Below are 22679 nucleotides of genomic sequence, written 5' to 3'. Positions count from 1 at the left end.
GGGATAGAGAGAGAGATGGATATATAGAAAAAGAGAGAGAAAAGAGATGAGTGCTGACACTATCAGCATGCTAATGCTCTCCACCTCCCTGTTGTTCCTCCATCTCTTTGTCTCCATCCCCCCCTGTTTTCCTCTATTTTCACAGGTGCAAGCTTGTTCCCTCTCTCCATCCATCCCTCTCTCCATCCATCCCTCTCTCCATCCATCCATCTCTCCAGACTCCCCAGAATGCATAAACAAAAGAATGAAAGCGAGAGAGAGAGAGAAGAAATATAGAACGAGGGAGAGAGAGAGAGAGAGAGGAGAGAGAGGGAGAGAGAGAGGGAGAGAGAGAGAGAGAGAGAGAGAGAGAGGGAGGGAGAGAGAGAGAGAGAAATATAGAACGAGGGAGAGAGAGAGAGAGAGAGAGAGAGGGAGAGAGAGGGAGAGAGAGGGAGAGAGAGAGAGAGAGAGAGAGAGAGAGAGAGAGAGAGAGAGAGAGAGAGAAATATAGAATGAGGGAGAGAGAGAGAGGGAGAGAGAGAGGGAGAGAGGGAGAGAGGGAGGGAGAGAGAGAGAGAGAGAGAGAGAGAGAGAGAGAGAGAGAGAGACAGAGAGAGAGGGAGGGAAAAGGGTGGGTCAGGATTTATTTTTTCCTCCTGTCCGTTTATTCCGGACAATGAAGAGATCATCCCCCTCATCCTTTAAATCACATCTCTCCATTTTTCATCCCTCGCTCCCTCCCTCCCTCCCTCTCCCTCCCTTGCGACCAGAGTAAGGGTTAGGTATCTAAGAAGTCTATTCATCTATAAGCAGATGGAATCATTCAGTCATTGTTGATGTCTTTATTTGTATCCCTGTTGATGCAGATTTAAATGAGTCAACTGCTCAACGGCGACACCTGGTGGTAGAGTTTAGCTACTACAACTACACAATATACAGTTGAAATCAGAAGTTTACATACACTTAGGTTGGAGTCATTAAAACTCGTTTTTTCAACCACTCCACAAATTTCTTGTTAACAAACTATAGTTTTGGCAAGTCGGTTAGGACATCTACTTTGTGCATGACATGTCATATGAGGCGGCAGGGTAGCCTAGTGGTTAGAGCGTTGGACTAGTAACCGGAAGGTTGCAAGTTCAAATCCCTGAGCTGACAAGGTACAAATCTGTTGTTCTGCCCCTGAACAGGCAGTTAACCCACTGTTCCTAAGCTGTCATTGAAAATAAGAATTTGTTCTTAACTGGCTTGCCTAGTTAAATAATTTCACATTCTTAAAATATAGTGGTGATCCTAACTGACCTAAGACAGGGCATTTTTTTAACGAGGATTTACATGTCAGGAATTGTGAAAAACGGAGTATAAATGTAGTTGGCTGAGGTGTAAACTTCCTACTTCAACTGTACTCTTAACCAACGGGCTCTGGACCTGGTAGGGTTTCTCATCTACCTGGTAATTCATGCCTGCTGTCCCAGGTCTAAATCAGTCCCTGATCAGAGGGGAACCTGCTGTCCCAGGTCTAAATCAGTCCCTGATCAGAGGGGAACCTGCTGTCCCAGGTCTAAATCAGTCCCTGATTAGAGGGGAACCTGATGTCCCAGGTCTAAATCAGTCCCTGATTAGAGGGGAACCTGCTGTCCCAGGTCTAAATCAGTCCCTGATCAGAGGGGAACCTGCTGTCCCAGGTCTAAATCAGTCCCTGATCAGAGGGGAACCTGTGTCCCAGGTCCAAATCAGTCCCTGATTAGAGGGGAACCTGCTGTCCCAGGTCTAAATCAGTCCCTGATCAGAGGGGAATCTGCTGTCCCAGGTCTAAATCAGTCCCTGATCAGAGGGGAACCTGCTGTCCCAGGTCTAAATCAGTCCCTGATCAGAGGGGAACCTGCTGTCCCAGGTCTAAATCAGTCCCTGATCAGAGGGGAACCTGCTGTCCCAGGTCTAAATCAGTCCCTGATTAGAGGGGAACAATTCAAAAAATGCAGTGGAAGTTCAAGGACCAAATTTGAGAGCAACATACTGTATCCATTCTCTATTAAAGACCAACAGGCTCAGGGGTCAATTCCATTTTGAATTCAGTTAACTCAGGAAGTAAACAAATTCGAAATACCTTGGAATTTCAGTTGACTTCCTCAATTGTCTGAATTAAAATAGAATTGACCTCAATTGTCTGAATTAAAATAGAATTGACCTCAATTGTCTGAATTAAAATAGAATTGACCTCAATTGTCTGAATTAAAATAGAATTGACCTCAATTGTCTGAATTAAAATAGAATTGACCTCAATTGTCTGAATTAAAATAGAATTGACCTCAATTGTCTGAATTAAAATAGAATTGACCCCGACAGATAAATAACCATTCTAAACTAGAGCTTAGAGTTCTTCCTGGTGAGGTCAAATGGTCATGGAAAAACTCCTAGCCACACAGGTATAAACAACAACCATAGTACCACTCAGAGGACGACAATACACTGAATCGGTTTTTATTGATTTATTTAAGAAAACAATGAAGTAATGCGCGTGTAGTGTACAAAAACACACAATATTATTAACACCTTAAAACATTGTAAATTAAGCAGACAAAGGAACCATAATCCTTATATAGACCAGAGCCCTATTCCCTATTTAGTGCACTACTTTAGACCAGGGCTGGCACCCTATTCCCTATAGAGTGCACTACTTTAGACCAGAGCCCTAGAACCCTAGTGTTCACCTATCGGCCCTGGTAAAAAGCCGTGCACTATATAGGGAATAGGGTGCCTTTTGGAACGCAAGCCATTGTCTTGTTCATTAAGGGGAATCAGATTCAAATATTTGACAGTTGATTTCAGATTCTAGAAGCAACAGGGATGTGATTCTTTGTGTGTGTGTGTGCGCGTGTGTGTATATGTGTATGTGTGTGTGTGTGTGTTTTAAGCAACAGGAGGCTGTTGAGGGGAGGACGACACATTAATAATGTCTGGAACAGAGGGAATGAAACACCTGGAAACAGAACGTTTGCTGTATTTGACACCATTCCATGTATTCTGCTCCAGCCATTACCACGAGCCCGTCCTCCCCAAGTAAGAGGCCACCAACCTCCTGTGGTTTTAAGAGAGAGGTGTGTGTGTGTGTGTGTAAGTGGTGCTATTGGTTGTTCAAAACTCCAGTTGTTCTATTGATCCTGAGTGTATTAAGGAGTGTGTGTTTCAGCGTGCTGTTCATGTGTGTGTTTATGAGTACTTCTCCGCAGTGTGTGTGTGTGAGTGTGTTTAAGCATCCTGGTCCTGCGAGGTGTGTGTGGAGGTAAGTCGTGTGAGTAGTGTCTCTGCATGTTCCAGATACTGAGCAGTTCTTCTCTTTACTGAACCTCTACGTTGTGGGTCTGGATCTCCTAGAGAGAGAGAGAGAGGAGGAGAGAGAGAGAGGGGAGAGAGAGAGAGAGAGAGAGAGAGAGAGAGAGAGAGAGGGGAGAGAGGAGGAGAGAGAGGAGGAGAGGAGGAGGAGGAGGAGAGAGAGAGAGAGAGAGAGAGAGAGAGGAGAGAGAGAGAGAGAGAGAGAGAGAGGAGAGAGAGGGAGAGAGAGAGAGAGGAGAGAGAGGGGAGAGAGAGAGAGAGAGAGAGAGAGGGGAGAGAGAGAGAGAGGAGAGAGAGGGGAGAGAGAGAGAGGGGAGAGAGGGAGGAGAGAGAGAGGGGAGAGAAGAGAGAGGAGAGAGGGGAGAGAGGGAGAGAGAGAGAGAGAGAGGGAGAGAGGAGAAGGGAGAGAAGAGAGAAGGGAGAGAAGAGAGAGGGAGAGGGAGATAAATGGTAAGGACCTTAGATAGAGAAGTGAAAAGGGAGAGAGGAAGGTCCTCCCCCCTCTCCATTACCAATATAGTACCTACATGGGTCTATCTAACCCACTCCTCCCTCTCTAGGACTGGGTTTAGCTCCTAGCAGAACTCTGCATACTAGGACTGGGTTTAGCTCCTAGCAGAACTCTGCATACTAGGACTGGGTTTAGCTCCTAGCAGAACTCTGCATACTAGGACTGGGTTTAGCTAACAGAACTCTGCATACTAGGACTGGGTTTAGCTCCTAGCAGAGCTCTGCATACTAGGACTGGGTTTAGCTAACAGAACTCTGCATACTAGGACTGGGTTTAGCTCCTAGCAGAGCTCTGCATACTAGGACTGGGTTTAGCTAACAGAACTCTGCATACTAGGACTGGGTTTAGCTCCTAGCAGAGCTCTGCATACTAGGACTGGGTTTAGCTCCTAGCAGAACTCTGCATACTAGGACTGGGTTTAGCTAACAGAACTCTGCATACTAGGACTGGGTTTAGCTCCTAGCAGAGCTCTGCATACTAGGACTGGGTTTAGCTCCTAGCAGAACTCTGCATACTAGGACTGGGTTTAGCTCCTAGCAGAACTCTGCATACTAGGACTGGGTTTAGCTCCTAGCAGAACTCTGCATACTAGGACTGGGTTTAGCTCTCTGCATACTAGGACTGGGTTTAGCTCCTAGCAGAACTCTGCATACTAGGACTGGGTTTAGCTCCTAGCAGAACTCTGCATACTAGGACTGGGTTTAGCTCCTAGCAGAACTCTGCATACTAGGACTGGGTTTAGCTCCTAGCAGAACTCTGCATACTAGGACTGGGTTTAGCTCTAGCAGAGCTCTGCATACTAGGACTGGGTTTAGCTCCTAGCAGAACTCTGCATACTAGGACTGGGTTTAGCTCCTAGCAGAACTCTGCATACTAGGACTGGGTTTAGCTCCTAGCAGAACTCTGCATACTAGGACTGGGTTTAGCTCCTAGCAGAACTCTGCATACTAGGACTGGGTTTAGCTCTAGCAGAACTCTGCAAGGACTGGGTTTAGCTCCTAGCAGAACTCTGCATACTAGGACTGGGTTTAGCTCCTAGCAGAACTCTGCATACTAGGACTGGGTTTAGCTCCTAGCAGAACTCTGCATACTAGGACTGGGTTTAGCTCCTAGCAGAACTCTGCATACTAGGACTGGGTTTAGCTGAGAACTCTGCATACTAGGACTGGGTTTAGTCTGAGAACTCTGCATACTAGGTGTGGTTTAGCTCTGAGAACTATACTAGGACTGGGTTTAGCTCCTAGCAGAACTCTGCATACTAGGACTGGGTTTAGCTCCTAGCAGAACTCTGCAACTAGGTGGGTTTAGCTCCTAGCAGAACTCTGCATACTAGGACTGGGTTTAGCTCCTAGCAGAACTCTGCATACTAGGACTGGGTTTAGCTCCTAGCAGAACTCTGCATACTAGGACTGGGTTTAGCTCCTAGCAGAACTCTGCATACTAGGACTGGGTTTAGCACCTAGAAGTGAATGTCTGAACTCCCTTAAAATAATTTAGCTTGTGGCGCCGTAGCCAGTATACACTTCCTCAACATAATCAGAATTGATATTATTGCCGAGGAGTTCTTAGTCTGACTAACTAGGTGTGGTATTAGTCTGACTAACTAGGTGTAGTATTAGTCTGACTAACTAGGTGTGGTATTAGTCTGACTAACTAGGTGTGGTATTAGTCTGACTAACTAGGTGTGGTATTAGTCTGACTAACTAGGTGTAGTATTAGTCTGACTAACTAGGTGTAGTATTAGTCTGACTAACTAGGTGTGGTATTAGTCTGACTAACTAGGTGTAGTATTAGTCTGACTAACTAGGTGTGGTATTAGTCTGACTAACTAGGTGTAGTATTAGTCTGACTAACTAGCTGACTAACTAGGTGTGGTATTAGTCTGACTAACTAGGTGTGGTATTAGTCTGACTAACTAGGTGTGGTATTAGTCTGACTAACTAGCTGACTAACTAGGTGTGGTATTAGTCTGACTAACTGGGTGTAGTATTAGTCTGACTAACTAGGTGTAGTATTAGTCTGACTAACTAGGTGTAGTATTAGTCTGACTAACTAGGTGTAGTATTAGTCTGACTAACTAGGTGTGGTATTAGTCTGACTAACTAGGTGTGGTATTAGTCTGACTAACTAGGTGTGGTATTAGTCTGACTAACTAGGTGTGGTAAGTCTGAAACTAGCTGACTAACTAGGTGTGGTATTAGTCTGACTAACTAGGTGTAGTATGTCTGACTAACTAGGTGTAGTATTAGTCTGACTAACTAGGTGTAGTATTAGTCTGACTAACAGGTGTAGTATTAGTCTGACTAACTAGGTGTAGTATTAGTCTGACTAACTAGGTGTGGTATTAGTCTGACTAACTAGGTGTGGTATAGTCTGACTAACTAGGTGTGGTATTAGTCTGACTAACTAGGTGTGGTATTAGTCTGACTAACTAGGTGTAGTATTAGTCTGACTAACTAGGTGTAGTATTAGTCTGACTAACTAGGTGTAGTATTAGTCTGACTAACTAGGTGTAGTATTAGTCTGACTAACTAGGTGTGGTATTAGTCTGACTAACTAGGTGTAGTATTTCTGAATGAATAAGAGTAGTGCCTCGTTGAATCCCTACTGTTGACCAATCACAGGGAAAAATGGGCGGAGACTTCGACTAGCCAGCTCCTGCTTGTATGGAGATAAAACCGTGTGCATGAACAGCTGAAAACAACAACAACGAACAAAACCGCCTCATAATATAATATATGCACAAACTGTTTCAGATGGGAATGCCTTCAGCCTGTCCTCTGGTGAGAAGCATATCACCCTCATTCTCTCTCCATCCCTCTCTCTCTCTCTCTCCATCCCTCTCGCTCTCTCTCTCCATCCCTCTCGCTCTCTCTCCATCCCTCTCTCTCTCGCTCTCTCTCTATCCCTCCATCCCTCTCTCGCTCTCTCCATCCCTCTCTCTCTCTCTCTCCATCCTCTCTCGCTCTCTCTCTCCATCCCTCTCTCATTCTCTCTCTCCATCCCTCTCTCATTCTCTCTCTCTCCATCCCTCTCTCGCTCCTCTCTCTCTCCATCCCTCTCTCCCTCTCTCCATCCCTCTCTCGCTCTCTCCATCCCTCTCTCGCTCTCTCCATCCCTCTCTCTCTCCATCCCTCCCTTATTCTTTCTCCATTCCCCTCTCTCCATCCATCCCTCCCTCTCCATCATCCCATCTCTCTCTCCATCCCTCTCACTCTCTCTCCATCCCTCCCACTCTCTCTCCATCCCTCCCACTCGCTCCATCCCTCCCACTCGCTCCATCTCTCTCCATTCTCTCTCTCCTTATTCTTTCTCCATCCCTCCATCTCTCACCCTCTTTCCATTTCTGTCATCCTCTTTCCATTTCTCTCTCTCCCTCACTCTCTCCATCCCTCTCACTCTCTCTCCATCCCTCCCTCACTCTCTCCATCCGCCCTCACTCTATCCCTCCCTCACGCTCTATCCCTCACTCACGCTCTATCCCTCCCTCACTCTCTATCCCTCCCTCACTCTCTATCCCTCCCTCTCTCCATCCCTCACTGTCTATCCCTCCCTCCCTCTCTACATCCCTCACTCTCTCCATCACCCTCTCACCTTTAACTCCAGTGATGAGTAAATCCACAGCTGTCTTGTATTTTTGTATGGCTGTACTGTACTCTCCCTCCTTCTCGCTTTCCATCGCAGCTGTGAGCTCATTGGCTGCCTGCTTCAGATAGTCCGCCTCCCCGCCGTCCGGATTGGTCAAGGGCAGCGACAGAAGTTCTGATTGGTCGTGTGATGCGCTCGGTTGGTCTGGGCAAGAGAAATGAGTAATGATAAAGAACAGGAAGAAAAGACAGATAGTCCGGGTGGACATCTGATTAATTGTTCAGCAGTCTAATTGGTCAGCAGTCTAATTGGTCAGCAGTCTACTTGGTCAGCAGTCTACTTGGTCAGCAGTCTAATTGGTCAGCAGTCTAATTGGTCAGCAGTCTAATTGGTCAGCAGTCTAATTGGTCAGCAGTCTAATTGGTCAGCAGTCTACTTGTTCAGCAGTCTACTTGTTCAGCAGTCTACTTGTTCAGCAGTCTAATTGGTCAGCAGTCTACTTGTTCAGCAGTCTACTTGGTCAGCAGTCTACTTGTTCAGCAGTCTAATTGGTCAGCAGTCTAATTGGTCAGCAGTCTAATTGTTCAGCAGTCGACTTGGTCAGCAGTCTACTTGTTCAGCAGTCTAATTGGTCAGCAGTCTACTTGTTCAGCAGTCTAATTGTTCAGCAGTCTAATTGGTCAGCAGTCTAATTGGTCAGCAGTCTACTTGTTCAGCAGTCTACTTGGTCAGCAGTCTACTTGTTCAGCAGTCTAATTGGTCAGCAGTCTACTTGTTCAGCAGTCTAATTGGTCAGCAGTCTAATTGGTCAGCAGTCTACTTGGTCAGCAGTCTACTTGTTCAGCAGTCTACTTGGTCAGCAGTCTACTTGTTCAGCAGTCTAATTGTTCAGCAGTCTAATTGGTCAGCAGTCTAATTGGTCAGCAGTCTAATTGTTCAGCAGTCTACTTGTTCAGCAGTCTACTTGTTCAGCAGTCTACTTGTTCAGCAGTCTAATTGGTCAGCAGTCTAATTGTTCAGCAGTCTACTTGTTCAGCAGTCTAATTGTTCAGCAGTCTAATTGGTCAGCAGTCTAATTGTTCAGCAGTCTAATTGTTCAGCAGTCTACTTGTTCAGCAGTCTAATTGGTCAGCAGTCTAATTGTTCAGCAGTCTAATTGGTCAGCAGTCTAATTGGTCAGCAGTCTAATTGTTCAGCAGTCTAATTGGTCAGCAGTCTAATTGTTCAGCAGTCTAATTGTTCAGCAGTCTACTTGGTCAGCAGTCTAATTGTTCAGCAGCCTACTTGTTCAGCAGTCTACTTGGTCAGCAGTCTACTTGGTCAGCAGTCTACTTGGTCAGCAGTCTACTTGTTCAGCAGTCTACTTGGTCAGCAGTCGACTTGTTCAGCAGTCTACTTGTTCAGCAGTCTACTTGTTCAGCAGTCTACTTGTTCAGCAGTCTACTTGTTCAGCAGTCTAATTGGTCAGCAGTCTAATTGGTCAGCAGTCTAATTGTTCAGCAGTCTACTTGGTCAGCAGTCTAATTGTTCAGCAGTCTAATTGGTCAGCAGTCTAATTGTTCAGCAGTCTAATTGGTCAGCAGTCTAATTGGTCAGCAGTCTAATTGTTCAGCAGTCTAATTGGTCAGCAGTCTACTTGTTCAGCAGTCTACTTGTTCAGCAGTCTACTTGGTCAGCAGTCTAATTGTTCAGCAGTCTAATTGTTCAGCAGTCTACTTGTTCAGCAGTCTACTTGTTCAGCAGTCTAATTGGTCAGCAGTCTAATTGTTCAGCAGTCTAATTGTTCAGCAGTCTAATTGGTCAGCAGTCTAATTGGTCAGCAGTCTAATTGTTCAGCAGTCTAATTGGTCAGCAGTCTAATTGGTCAGCAGTCTAATTGGTCAGCAGTCTAATTGGTCAGCAGTCGACTTGTTCAGCAGTCTTATGGGGGTAGAAGGGTGTATGTGTGATAGAGAGTGATGGTGTGATAGAGTTTTATTTAATTTATTTATTTCACCTTTATTTAACCAGGTAGGCTAGTTGAGAACACCTTTATTTAACCAGGTAGGCTGGTTGAGAACACCTTTATTTAACCAGGTAGGCTGGTTGAGAACACCTTTATTTAACCAGGTAGGCCAGTTGAGAACACCTTTATTTAACCAGGTAGGCTGGTTGAGAACACCTTTATTTAACCAGGTAGGCCAGTTGAAACACCTTTATTTAACCAGGTAGGCCAGTTGAGAACACCTTTATTTAACCAGGTAGGCCAGTTGAGAACACCTTTATTTAACCAGGTAGGCTGGTTGAGAACACCTTTATTTAACCAGGTAGGCCAGTTGAGAACACCTTTATTTAACCAGGTAGGCTGGTTGAGAACACCTTTATTTAACCAGGTAGGCCAGTTGAGAACAAGTTCTCATTTACAACTGCGACCTGGCCAAGATAAAGCAAAGCAGTGCGACACAAACAACAACACAGAGTTACACATGGAATAAACAAACGTACAGTCAATAATACAGTAGAAAAGTCTATATACAGTGTGTGCAAATGTAGTAAAATTAGGGAGGTAAAGGCAATAAATAGGCCATAGTGGCGAAGTAATTACAATTTAGCAAATGAACACTGGAGTGATAGATGTGCAGATGATGATGTGCAAGTAGTGATACTGGTGTGCAAAAGAGCAAAAAAAAGTAAATAAAAACAATATGGGGATGAGGTAGGTAGATTGGATGGGCTATTTACAGATGGGCTGTGTACAGCTGCAGCGATCAGTTAGCTGCTCAGATAGCCGATGTTTAAAGTTAGTGAGGGAGATATAAGTCTCCAACTTCAGCAATTTTTGCAATTTGTTCCAGTCATTGGCAGCAGAGAACTGGAAGGAAAGGCGGACAAAGAAGGTGTTGGCTTTGGGGATGACCAGTGAGATATACCTGCTAAGGGTGGGTGTTGTTATGGTGACCAGTGAGCTGAGATAAGGCGGAGCTTTCCCTAGCAAAGACTTATAGATGACCTAGAGCCAGTGGGTTTGCCGACGAATATGTAGCGAGGGCCAGCCAACGAGAGCGTACAGGTCGCAGTGGTGGGTAGTTTTTGGGGCTTTGGTGACAAAATGGATGGCACTGTGATAGACTGCATCCAGTTTGCCGAGTAGAGTGTTGGAGGCTATTTTGTAGATGACATCGCCGAAGTCGAGGATCGGTAGGATAAGTCAGTTTTAAGAGGGTATGTTTGGCGGTGTGAGTGAAGGAGGCTTTGTTGCGAAATAGGAAGCCAATTCTAGATTTACATTTTGGATTGGAGAAGTTTAATATGAGTCTGGAAGGAGAGTTTACAGTCTAACCAGACACCTAGGTATTTGTAGTTGTCTACGTATTCTAAGTCAGAACCGTCCAGAGTAGTGATGCTGGACGGGCGGGCAGGTGCGGGCAGCGATCGGTTGGATAGCATGCATTTAGTTTTACTAGCGTTTAATAGCAGTTGGAGGCCACGGAAGGAGAGTTGTATGGCATTTAAGCTTGTTTGGAGGTTTGTTAACACAGTGTCCAAAGAAGTGCCAGAAGTATACAGAATGGTGTCGTCTGCGTAGAGGTGGATCAGAGAATCACCAGCAGCAAGAGTGACATCATTGATGTATACAGAGAAAAGAATCGGCCCGAGAATTGAACCCTGTGGCACCCCCATAGAGACTACCAGAGGCCCGGACAACAGGCCCTCCGATTTGACACACTGAACTCTATCAGAGAAGTAGTTGGTGAACCAGGCGAGGCAATCATTTGAGAAACCAAGGCTGTTGAGTCTGCCGATAAGATTATGGTGATTTACAGAGTCGAAAGCCTTGGACAGGTCGATGAAGACGGCTGCACAGTAATGTCTCTTATCAATGGCGGTTATGATGTCGTTTAGGACCTTGAGCGTGGCTGAGGTGCACCCACGACCGGCTCTGAAACCGGATTTCTCAGCGTAGAAGGTATGGTGAGATTCGAAACGGTCAGTGATCTGTTTGTTAACTTGGCTTTCGAAGACTTTAGAAAGGCAGGGCAGGATGGATATAGGTCTGTAACAGTTTGGGTCTAGAGGCAGGGCAGGATGGATATAGGTCTGTAACAGTTTGGGTCTAGAGGCAGGGCAGGATGGATATAGGTCTGTAACAGTTTGGGTCTAGAGGCAGGGCAGGATGGATATAGGTCTGTAACAGTTTGGGTCTAGAGGCAGGGCAGGATGGATATAGGTCTGTAACAGTTTGGGTCTAGAGGCAGGGCAGGATGGATATAGGTCTGTAACAGTTTGGGTCTAGAGGCAGGGCAGGATGGATATAGGTCTGTAACAGTTTGGGTCTAGAGGCAGGGCAGGATGGATATAGGTCTGTAACAGTTTGGGTCTAGAGGCAGGGCAGGATGGATATAGGTCTGTAACAGTTTGGGTCTAGAGGCAGGGCAGGATGGATATAGGTCTGTAACAGTTTGGGTCTAGAGGCAGGGCAGGATGGATATAGGTCTGTAACAGTTTGGGTCTAGAGGCAGGGCAGGATGGATATAGGTCTGTAACAGTTTGGGTCTAGAGGCAGGGCAGGATGGATATAGGTCTGTAACAGTTTGGGTATAGAGGCAGGGCAGGATGGATATAGGTCTGTAACAGTTTGGGTATAGAGGCAGGGCAGGATGGATATAGGTCTGTAACAGTTTGGGTCTAGAGGCAGGGCAGGATGGATATAGGTCTGTAACAGTTTGGGTATAGAGGCAGGGCAGGATGGATATAGGTCTATAACAGTTTGGGTCTAGAGGCAGGGCAGGATGGATATAGGTCTGTAACAGTTTGGGTCTAGAGGCAGGGCAGGATGGATATAGGTCTGTAACAGTTTGGGTCTAGAGGCAGGGCAGGATGGATATAGGTCTGTAACAGTTTGGGTCTAGAGGCAGGGCAGGATGGATATAGGTCTGTAACAGTTTGGGTCTAGAGGCAGGGCAGGATGGATATAGGTCTGTAACAGTTTGGGTCTAGAGGCAGGGCAGGATGGATATAGGTCTGTAACAGTTTGGGTCTAGAGGCAGGGCAGGATGGATATAGGTCTGTAACAGTTTGGGTCTAGAGGCAGGGCAGGATGGATATAGGTCTGTAACAGTTTGGGTCTAGAGGCAGGGCAGGATGGATATAGGTCTGTAACAGTTTGGGTCTAGAGGCAGGGCAGGATGGATATAGGTCTGTAACAGTTTGGGTCTAGAGGCAGGGCAGGATGGATATAGGTCTGTAACAGTTTGGGTCTAGAGGCAGGGCAGGATGGATATAGGTCTGTAACAGTTTGGGTCTAGAGGCAGGGCAGGATGGATATAGGTCTGTAACAGTTTGGGTCTAGAGGCAGGGCAGGATGGATATAGGTCTGTAACAGTTTGGGTCTAGAGGCAGGGCAGGATGGATATAGGTCTGTAACAGTTTGGGTCTAGAGGCAGGGCAGGATGGATATAGGTCTGTAACAGTTTGGGTCTAGAGGCAGGGCAGGATGGATATAGGTCTGTAACAGTTTGGGTCTAGAGGCAGGGCAGGATGGATATAGGTCTGTAACAGTTTGGGTCTAGAGGCAGGGCAGGATGGATATAGGTCTGTAACAGTTTGGGTCTAGAGGCAGGGCAGGATGGATATAGGTCTGTAACAGTTTGGGTCTAGAGGCAGGGCAGGATGGATATAGGTCTGTAACAGTTTGGGTCTAGAGGCAGGGCAGGATGGATATAGGTCTGTAACAGTTTGGGTCTAGAGGCAGGGCAGGATGGATATAGGTCTGTAACAGTTTGGGTCTGTAACAGAGGCAGGGCAGGATGGATATAGGTCTGTAACAGTTTGGGTCTAGAGGCAGGGCAGGATGGATATAGGTCTGTAACAGTTTGGGTCTAGAGGCAGGGCAGGATGGATATAGGTCTGTAACAGTTTGGGTCTAGAGGCAGGGCAGGATGGATATAGGTCTAACAGTTTGGGTCTAGAGGCAGGGCAGGATGGATATAGGTCTGTAACAGTTTGGGTCTAGAGGCAGGGCAGGATGGATATAGGTCTGTAACAGTTTGGGTCTAGAGGCAGGGCAGGATGGATATAGGTCTATAACAGTTTGGGTCTAGAGGCAGGGCAGGATGGATATAGGTCTGTAACAGTTTGGGTCTAGAGGCAGGGCAGGATGGATATAGGTCTGTAACAGTTTGGGTCTAGAGGCAGGGCAGGATGGATATAGGTCTATAACAGTTTGGGTCTAGAGGCAGGGCAGGATGGATATAGGTCTGTAACAGTTTGGGTCTAGAGGCAGGGCAGGATGGATATAGGTCTATAACAGTTTGGGTCTAGAGGCAGGGCAGGATGGATATAGGTCTATAACATTTTGGGTCTAGAGGCAGGGCAGGATGGATATAGGTCTGTAACAGTTTGGGTCTAGAGGCAGGGCAGGATGGATATAGGTCTGTAACAGTTTGGGTCTAGAGGCAGGGCAGGATGGATATAGGTCTGTAACAGTTTGGGTCTAGAGGCAGGGCAGGATGGATATAGGTCGGTAACAGTTTGGGTCTAGGGTGTCTCCCCCTTTGAAGAGGGGGATGACCGCGGCAGCTTTCCAATCTTTAGGAATCTCAGACAATACGAAAGAGGTTGAACAGACTGGTAATAGGGGTTGCAGATTGTCTAGCCCCGCTGATTTGTAGGGGTCCAGGTTTTGCAGCTCTTTCAGAACATCTGCTATCTGGATTTGGGTGAAGGAGAAGCTGGGAGGCTCGGGCAAGTAGCTGCGGGGGGTGCGGAGCTGTTGGCAGTGGTTGGGGTAGCCAGGAGGAAAGAATGGCCAGCCATAGAGAAATGTTTATTGAAATTCTCAATTATTGTAGATTTATCGGTGGTGACAGTGTTTCCTAGCCTCAGTGCAGTGGGCAGCTGGGAGGAGGTGCTCTTATTCTCCATGGACTTTACAGTCCCAGAACTTTTTGGAGTTGGAGCTACAGGATGCACATTTCTGCCTGAAGAAGCTGGCCTTTGCTTTCCTGACTGACTGAGTGTATTGGTTCCTGACTTCCCTGAAAAGTTGCATATCGCGGGGACTATTCGATGCTACTGCAGTCCACCACAGGATGTTTTTGTGCTGGTCGAGGGCAGTCAGGTCTGGAGTGAACCAAGGGCTACATCTGTTCCTGGTTCAACATTTTTTAAAGGGGCATGGTTATCTAAGATGGTGAGGAAATTACTTTTAAAGAATGACCAGGCATCCTCTACTGACGGGATGAGGTCAATATCCTTCCAGGATACCCGGGCCAGGTCGATTTGAAAGGCCTGCTCACAGAAGTGTTTTAGGGAGCGTTTGACAGTGATGAGGGGTGGTCGTTTGACCACAAATTCTGAAGATAGATGGGGGGCGATCAATTCACATATGGTGTCCAGGGCACGGCTGGGAGCTGAGGGGGGTCTATAACAGGCAGCAACAGTGAGAGACTTATTTCTGATTTCTGGAGAGATACATTTTTTAAATTAGTGTGATAGAGAGTGATAGTGTGATAGAGAGTGATAGTGTGATAGAGAGTGATAGTGTGATAGAGAGTGATAGTGTGATAGAGTGATAGAGAGTGATAGTGTGATAGTGTGATAGATAGTGTGATAGAGAGTGATAGTGTGATAGTGTGATAGAGAGTGATAGTGTGATAGATAGTGATAGTGTGATAGAGAATGATAGTGTGATAGTGTGATAGAGAGTGATAGTGTGATAGTGTGATAGATAGTGATAGTGTGATATGTGATAGATAGTGTGATAGAGAGTGATAGTGTGATAGAGAGTGATAGTGTGATAGTGTGATAGATAGTGTGATAGTGTGATAGAGAGTGATAGTGTGATAGAGAGTGATAGTGTGATAGAGTGATAGTGTGATAGTGTGATAGAGAGTGATAGTGTGATAGTGTGATAGAGAATGATAGTGTGAGAGAATGATAGTGTGATAGAGCGTGATAGTGTGATAGTGTGATAGATAGTGTGATAGAGAGTGATAGTGTGATAGTGTGATAGTGTGATAGATAGTGTGATAGTGTGATAGAGAGTGATAGTGTGATAGAGAGTGATAGTGTGATAGAGAGTGATAGTGTGATAGTGTGATAGTGTGAGAGAGTGATAGAGAGTGATAGTGTGATAGAGAATGATAGTGTGAGAGAGTGATAGTGTGATAGAGAGTGATAGTGTGATAGATAGTGATAGTGTGAGAGAGTGATAGTGTGATAGAGAGTGATAGTGTGATAGTGTGATAGTGTGAGAGAGTGATAGTGTGATAGAGAATGATAGTGTGATAGAGAGTGATAGTGTGATAGTGTGAGAGAGTGATAGTGTGATAGAGAGTGATAGTGTGATAGAGAGTGATAGTGTGATAGTGTGATAGAGAGTGTGATAGTGTGATAGAGAGTGATAGTGTGATAGAGTGATAGTGTGATAGTGTGATAGTGTGAGAGAGTGATAGTGTGATAGAGAGTGATAGTGTGATAGTGTGATAGAGAATGATAGTGTGAGAGAGTGATAGTGTGATAGTGTGATAGAGAGTGATAGTGTGATAGAGAGTGATAGTGTGATAGAGAGTGATAGTGTGAGAGAGAGTGATAGTGTGATAGAGAGTGATAGTGTGAGAGAGTGATAGTGTGATAGTGTGATAGAGAATGATAGTGTGAGAGAGTGATAGTGTGATAGAGAATGATAGTGTGATAGAGAATGATAGTGTGATAGAGCGTGATAGTGTGATAGTGTGATAGATAGTGTGATAGAGAGTGATAGTGTGATAGTGTGATAGTGTGATAGATAGTGTGATAGTGTGATAGAGTGATAGTGTGATAGAGAGTGATAGTGTGATAGAGAGTGATAGTGTGATAGAGAGTGATAGTGTGATAGAGTGATAGTGTGATAGTGATAGTGTGATAGAGAGTGATAGTGTGATAGTGTGATAGAGAGTGATAGTGTGATAGAGAGTGATAGTGTGATAGAGAGTGATAGTGTGATAGAGAGTGATAGTGTGATAGAGAGTGATAGTGTGAGAGAGTGATAGTGTGATAGAGAGTGATAGTGTGATAGAGAGTGATAGTGTGATAGTGTGATAGAGAGTGATAGTGTGATAGAGAGTGATAGTGTGATAGAGAGTGATAGTGTGATAGAGAGTGATAGTGTGATAGAGTGATAGTGTGATAGAGAGTGATAGTGTGATAGTGTGATAGTGTGAGAGAGTGATAGTGTGATAGAGAATGATAGTGTGAGAGAGTGATAGTGTGAGAGAGTGATAGTGTGATAGTGTGATAGAGTGTGATAGATAGTGATAGTGTGATAGATAGTGATAGTGTGATAGAGAGTGATAGTGTGATAGTGTGAGAGAGTGATAGTGTGATAGAGAGTGATAGTGTGATAGAGAGTGATAGTGTGATAGAGAGTGATAGTGTGATGGAGAGTGATAGTGTGATGGAGGGTGATAGTGTGATAGTGTGATGGAGGGTGATAGTGTGATAGTGTGATAGAGAGTGTGATAGTGTGATGGAGAGTGATAGTGTGATAGACAGTGTGATAGTGTGATGGAGAGTGATAGTGTGATAGACAGTGTGATAGACAGTGATAGTGTGATAGACAGTGATAGTGTGATAGACAGTGATAGTGTGATAGTGTGATAATCTGATAGTCCCTATTGTGTCATGTCGCTGATAGTTTGAAGAGTGTGATAGTGTGATAAAAAGTGATAGTTTAAATAGTGATAGTGTGATAGAGAATGATAGTGTGAGATAGTGATAGTGAGTGATAGTGTGATAGAGAGTGATAGTGTGATAGAGAGTGATAGTGTGATAGATAGATGATAGAGAGGGAGGGGCGGTGTGATCACAGAATGATAGTGTGATACTCCTCCTGAGACTGTGATAGTGTCTGATAGATAGTGATAGTGTGATGGAAGTGAGTGAGAACTAGGTGAAGAGAAGCACAAATAAATAACAGAGAGAGTGATAGTGTGAAGGCAAATGTCCAGTGTGATAGAGAGTGACACCACAGGACAGACACTTTTAGTGTGATGGAGGCCCTGATAGTGTGATCCTCTCCTCATCTCCTAGTGTTCATCTGCAGTGGATTAGTGTGATGAACAGGAACGATAGTGTGATGGAGGGTGATAGTGGACCTAGAGACTGATAGTGGGGTGGGATTTAGACAGTGGACCTCATACTGTGCTGGAGGTGATAGGGATAGACAGTGTGACGTGATGGAGAGTGATACTGTGATAGGGGTGTGATTTAGTGATAGTGGACCTCAGATACTGTGCTAGTGGGATGGGATTTACCACGGACCTCAGATACTGTGATAGGGGTTGGGTAATCTCCCAGTCCCTATTGTGTCATGTCGCTGTGGTTTTGTAATGTTGCCGTTTCCGGTAACTGGATAAAAAGTAGTTTTAAAAAGTGGCATATCTGTGGTGGCACTTGATTGTAGTAGTGTGTGTGTGTGTGTGTGTGTGTGCGTGTGCGTAACCTCTGACCTTCTTTAGCACAGGGGTCGAAGATGGCGAGGTCGTTGTCGGAGAGAGGAGGGGGCGGTACTTCCTCTGAAGGCTCCTCCCGCATCACAGAATCGAACAGCGAATCAAACTCCTCCTGAGACTGTGATTGGTCTGTTCTGAGGACGCAGGGCTGGAACGGAGTGAGAACTAGGGAAGAGAAGCACAAATAAATAACAGTAAAGCCACAGCAAGGCAAATGTCCAGGTCATCGAGACGGGACACCACAGGACAGACACTTTTTGTCATTTCGGCAGGAAGCCCTTGAAGTGGCTTCCTCTCCTCATCTCCTGTCGTTCATCTGCACGGATTAGAAAGAACAGGAAGGCAGTACTAGGGGGTTGGGATTTACCACGGACCTCACGATACTGTACTAGGGGGTTGGGATTTACCACGGACCTCACGATACCGTGCTATCATAAAATAATATTTGGATGTGACTGAGGTGTGGTCGTCTCACCTAGCTATCTTAAAGTGAATGCACTAACTGTAAATTGGAATAAGAGTAAATTACTCAAATGTAAATGTTACTGTATAGATTATTTTTCCACCATCACTAGGAAAGGGAAAGGGGGGGGGGGTCCCTAGTAAACACTGAAATGTGTTTTCCTGCATTTAACCCCCTGATACAGAGAGGTGCGGGGTGGAGGCCTTAATCAACATCCACGGCGCCCGGGGAACAGTGGGGTTAACTGCTTTGTTCAGGGGAACAGCGGGTTAACTGCCTTGTTCAGGGGAACAGTGGGGTTAACTGCCTTGTTCAGGGGAACAGTGGGGTTAACTGCCTTGTTCAGGGGAACAGTGGGTTAACTGCCTTGTTCAGGGGAACAGTGGGGTTAACTGCAGGGAACAGTGGGGTTAACTGCCTTGTTCAGGGGAACAGTGGGGTTAACTGCCTTGTTCAGGGGAACAGTGGGGTTAACTGCCTTGTTTCAGGGGAACAGTGGGGTTAACTGCCTTGTTCAGGGGAACAGTGGGGTTAAACTGCCTTGTTCAGGGAACAGTGGGGTTAACTGCCTTGTTCAGGGAACAGTGGGGTTAACTGCCTTGTTCAACAGGGGGTTAACTGCCTTGTTCAACAGTGGGGTTAACTGCCTTGTTCAGGGGAACAGTGGGGTTAACTGCCTTGTTCAGGGGAACAGTGGGGTTAACTGCCTTGTTCAGGGGAACAGTGGGGTTAACTGCCTTGTTCAGGGGAACAGTGGGGTTAACTGCCTTGTTCAGGGAACAGTGGGGTTAACTGCCTTGTTCAGGGGAACAGTGGGGTTAACTGCCTTGTTCAGGGGAACAGTGGGTTAACTGCCTTGTTCAGGGTAACTGTGGGTAAACTGCCTTGTTCAGGGGAACAGTGGGTTAACTGCTTTGTTCAGGGGCAGAACGACAGATTTTTACCTTGTAAGCTCGGGGATTCGATCCAGCAACCTTTTGGTTACTGTCCCAACGCTCAAACCACTAAGCTACCCGCTCTAACCACTAAGCTACCCGCTCTAACCACTAAGCTGCCCGCTCTAACCACTAAGCTACCCGCTCTAACCACTAAGCTACCCGCTCTAACCACTAAGCTGCCTTCTCTAACCACTAGGCTACCCGCTCTAACCACTAGGCTACCCGCTCTAACCACTAGGCTACCCGCTCTAACCACTAGGCTACCCGCTCTAACCACTAGGCTACCCGCTCTAACCACTAGGCTACCCGCTCTAACCACTAGGCTACCCGCTCTAACCACTAGAATACCCGCTCTAAGCACTAGAATACCCGCTCTAAGCACTAGAATACCCGCTCTAACCACTAGGCTACCCGCTCTAACCACTAAGCTGCCTTCTCTAACCACTAAGCTACCCGCTCTAACCACTAAGCTGCCCGCTCTAACCACTAAGCTGCCCGCTCTAACCACTAGGCTGCCCGCTCTAACCACTAGGCTGCCCGCTCCACTAACCACCACTAGGCTACCCGCTCTAACCACTAGGCTACCCGCTCTAACCACTAGGCTACCCGCTCTAACCACTAGGCTACCCGCTCTAACCACTAGGCTACCCGCTCTAACCACTAGGCTACCCGCTCTAACCACTAAGCTGCCTTTAACCACTAAGCTACCTGCTCTAACCACTAAGCTACCCGCTCTAACCACTAAGCTACCCGCTCTAACCACTAAGCTACCCGCTCTAACCACTAAGCTACCCGCTCTAACCACTAAGCTACCCGCTCTAACCACTAGGCTACCCGCTCTAACCACTAAGCTACCTGCTCTAACCACCTCCTGTGTCTCCAGTTGATTGCAGAGAAAGTAGAGGAGAAAAGGAGGATGCTACTTTTGACTAAAGAGCTGCAGACTTTTCGTTTCTGCTGATTTCTACACTGAACAAACTACAACTCCCAACATGCATCGCACAGTTTGGGCTTGATCTGATTTATCTCTAGAGAAACTGTACAATGTGCACATTGATTTCAGAAGAAAACAGAATGAAAATGGCTTTAAAATAATTTAACCAACGTCTGTCAAATAGTTGTTTAAAAAAAACGAAAAATATCTAAGTTAAAAATCGCTCGGTGTGTGGTGCGTTTCTCTATGTTTCTTCTACCTCTGTCGTCTAGCTTCAGATCGCCGGGTACATCAGGAAGGTCCGTTAACTCTTCCTCCTCCTCCTCAGCTGTAGGTGTTACTGGAGTAGGACAACCCCCCATCTCACTGTAGGCCTCAGCTGCAACCTCAGGCTCGACTAGATCCGTGCCGAGTGAAAGCCCCAGCTTCTGGGGTTGGATAGGGGCCTCGGTCCCCTCCTCCTCCGCCGCAGGTTCACAGTCTGAGTCTCGACGCTGTGGCAGGGGGATGAGGGGGGGAGGGAGGGGGGTGGAGGAGGAGAGAGGAGAGGGGTCTAACGGCCTGATCACCTCACCACCCTAGGGGAGTGGGGAGGGGAGAGAGGGGGTAGCGAGGGGAGGGAGATAGATGGGTAGAGAGAGGGGAGGGGGAGAGAGAAGGGATGGGGAGAAGGGAGGGGGAGAGAGGGGTAGCGAGGGGAGGGAGATAGATGGGTAGAGAGAGGGGAGGGGAGAGGGATGGGGAGAAGGGATGGGGAGAGAGGGGTAGCGAGGGGAGGGAGATAGATGGGGAGAGGGGGAGAGAAGGGATGGGGAGAGGGGAGGGGGAGAGAGGGGGAGCGAGGGAGGAGGAGAGAGGGAGGGAGATGGATGGGGTAGAGGGGGAGAGGGGAGGGGAGAGAGGGGAGGGGGAGAGGGGAGGGGGAGAGGGGGGGAGGGAGGGGAGAGGAAGGAGATGGGGAGCGAGGGGAGGGGAGGGGAGAGAGGGGAGGGGGAGAGAGGGGGGGGGAGGAGGAGGAGAGGGGAGGAGGAGAGAGGGGGAGCGAGGGGAGGGAAATAGATGGGTAGAGAGAGGGGAGGGGGAGAGAGGGGAGGGGGAGAGAGGGGGAGGAGGAGAGAGGGGAGGAGGAGAGAGGGGGAGCGAGGGGAGGGAAATAGATGGGTAGAGAGAGTTTAGTTTACTAATTTGACGATTTTAGGGCATTTTTCACCCTGCTAGCTCCTATTAGTTCTGTTGAGCACTGTGGCACCAGCTCGCCTTCTGAACGTTGTTGTACTATGTCACAATGGCAGCGTCTCTATAGTTGGCAATGAGACCTGCTCTCCTTATTTATAGTTCAAATCTAAACAAACAAATACTCATGGAACTCTGAGGTTGTTTCCTATAGGGAATTATAGGCATGACTGTCTATTTCGCCAATACAATACACACACACACACACACACACATATAAATAAAGACCCGATGGTTGTTTCCTATAGGGAAATATAGGCATGACTGTCATAAAACACAAACAAACAAATATAAATAAAGACCCGATGGTTGTTTCCTAGAGGGAAATATAGGCATGACTGTCTATTTCGCCAAATATCTCACAATGTGTATATTTGGATTTTTTTTTTCAAGTCGGGCACCATTTTAATCAGGAGAATCTCCTCTTTGTAATTATGTAAGTCTGGGCAGCGAGCTCGGTTGTCATCGATCACTAGGATCAGAAATAGTCAGGAGTTGTCATTTTTTTCCACTACTTTCTCATTACGCAGACATGAGCACAGTGGACACCACCGGGGTGCGGATGTTAACTTTCGACACGAGTTGTTTTTAATCCTGTTTCGTCCGACGAACAGATTGTTGTGGTAAAATAAAAACGGGGTAAATTGTTTTTTTTTTGTTGCCATGGCAACATGGAATTCTAAGCATCATAGAATCATAGAATGATTTTTAATCCTTGAGAAAACCAAGACATGGATGGTGTTCCCTTCAGAGGGAGAATGGGAAAGTAAAGAAACAATTAAGTGCCTCTGAACAGGGTAAGTAGGTGCCAGGCGCACTGGTTTCTGTCAAGAACTGCAACGCTGCTGGGTTTTTCCATGCTCAACAGTTTCCTGTGTGTATCAAGAATGGTCCACCACCCAAAGGAAATCTAACCAACTTGACACGATGGTGGGAAGAATTAGGAGTAAAACATGGGCCAGCATCCCTGTGGAACGTTTGACACCTTTTAGACACCTTGTAGACGTCCATAACCAACAAACTGAGGCTGTTCTGAGGGCAAAAGTGGAGGGGCGGGGGTGCAACTCAATATTAGGAAGGTGTTCCTAATGTTTGGTTTAGCACAATGTTTTCCTCATTGTAAATAAGAATTTGTTCTTAACTGACTTGCCTGGTTAAATAAAAGGTTAAATTAAGGTTAAATAAAAGGTTAAATAAATGACATACTCCAGCAGCAACCTGCTGAGGA

The 22679-nt window shown here is 46.4% G+C and overlaps 2 protein-coding genes across 2 annotated transcripts in view; both read right to left on the bottom strand.

Annotated features, from left to right (window-relative positions):
* Positions 1-22679, bottom strand: part of LOC112259691 (gastrula zinc finger protein XlCGF57.1) — a 1127091-nt gene that overhangs the window by 592539 nt on the left and 511873 nt on the right. The gene's annotated exons all lie outside the window — the stretch shown is intronic.
* Positions 2454-22679, bottom strand: part of snx15 (sorting nexin 15) — a 24535-nt gene continuing 4309 nt past the window's right edge. Inside the window, exons 4-7 of the mRNA XM_042329431.1 lie at positions 20478-20796; positions 17881-18048; positions 7418-7615; positions 2454-3350 (exon numbers count right to left, since the gene is read on the bottom strand). Of these exons, the coding sequence (XP_042185365.1) occupies positions 3229-3350; positions 7418-7615; positions 17881-18048; positions 20478-20796 (807 nt within the window). The 3' untranslated portion in view covers positions 2454-3228. The remainder of the gene's footprint in view (positions 3351-7417; positions 7616-17880; positions 18049-20477; positions 20797-22679) is intronic.

Source organism: Oncorhynchus tshawytscha, linkage group LG10 (genome assembly GCF_018296145.1).
Source record: "Oncorhynchus tshawytscha isolate Ot180627B linkage group LG10, Otsh_v2.0, whole genome shotgun sequence".
In the NCBI taxonomy this organism is placed as follows: Eukaryota; Metazoa; Chordata; class Actinopteri; order Salmoniformes; family Salmonidae; genus Oncorhynchus; species Oncorhynchus tshawytscha.
Note: the sequence above shows the minus strand (reverse complement) of the source record. Positions and strands in the feature narration are given on the sequence as shown.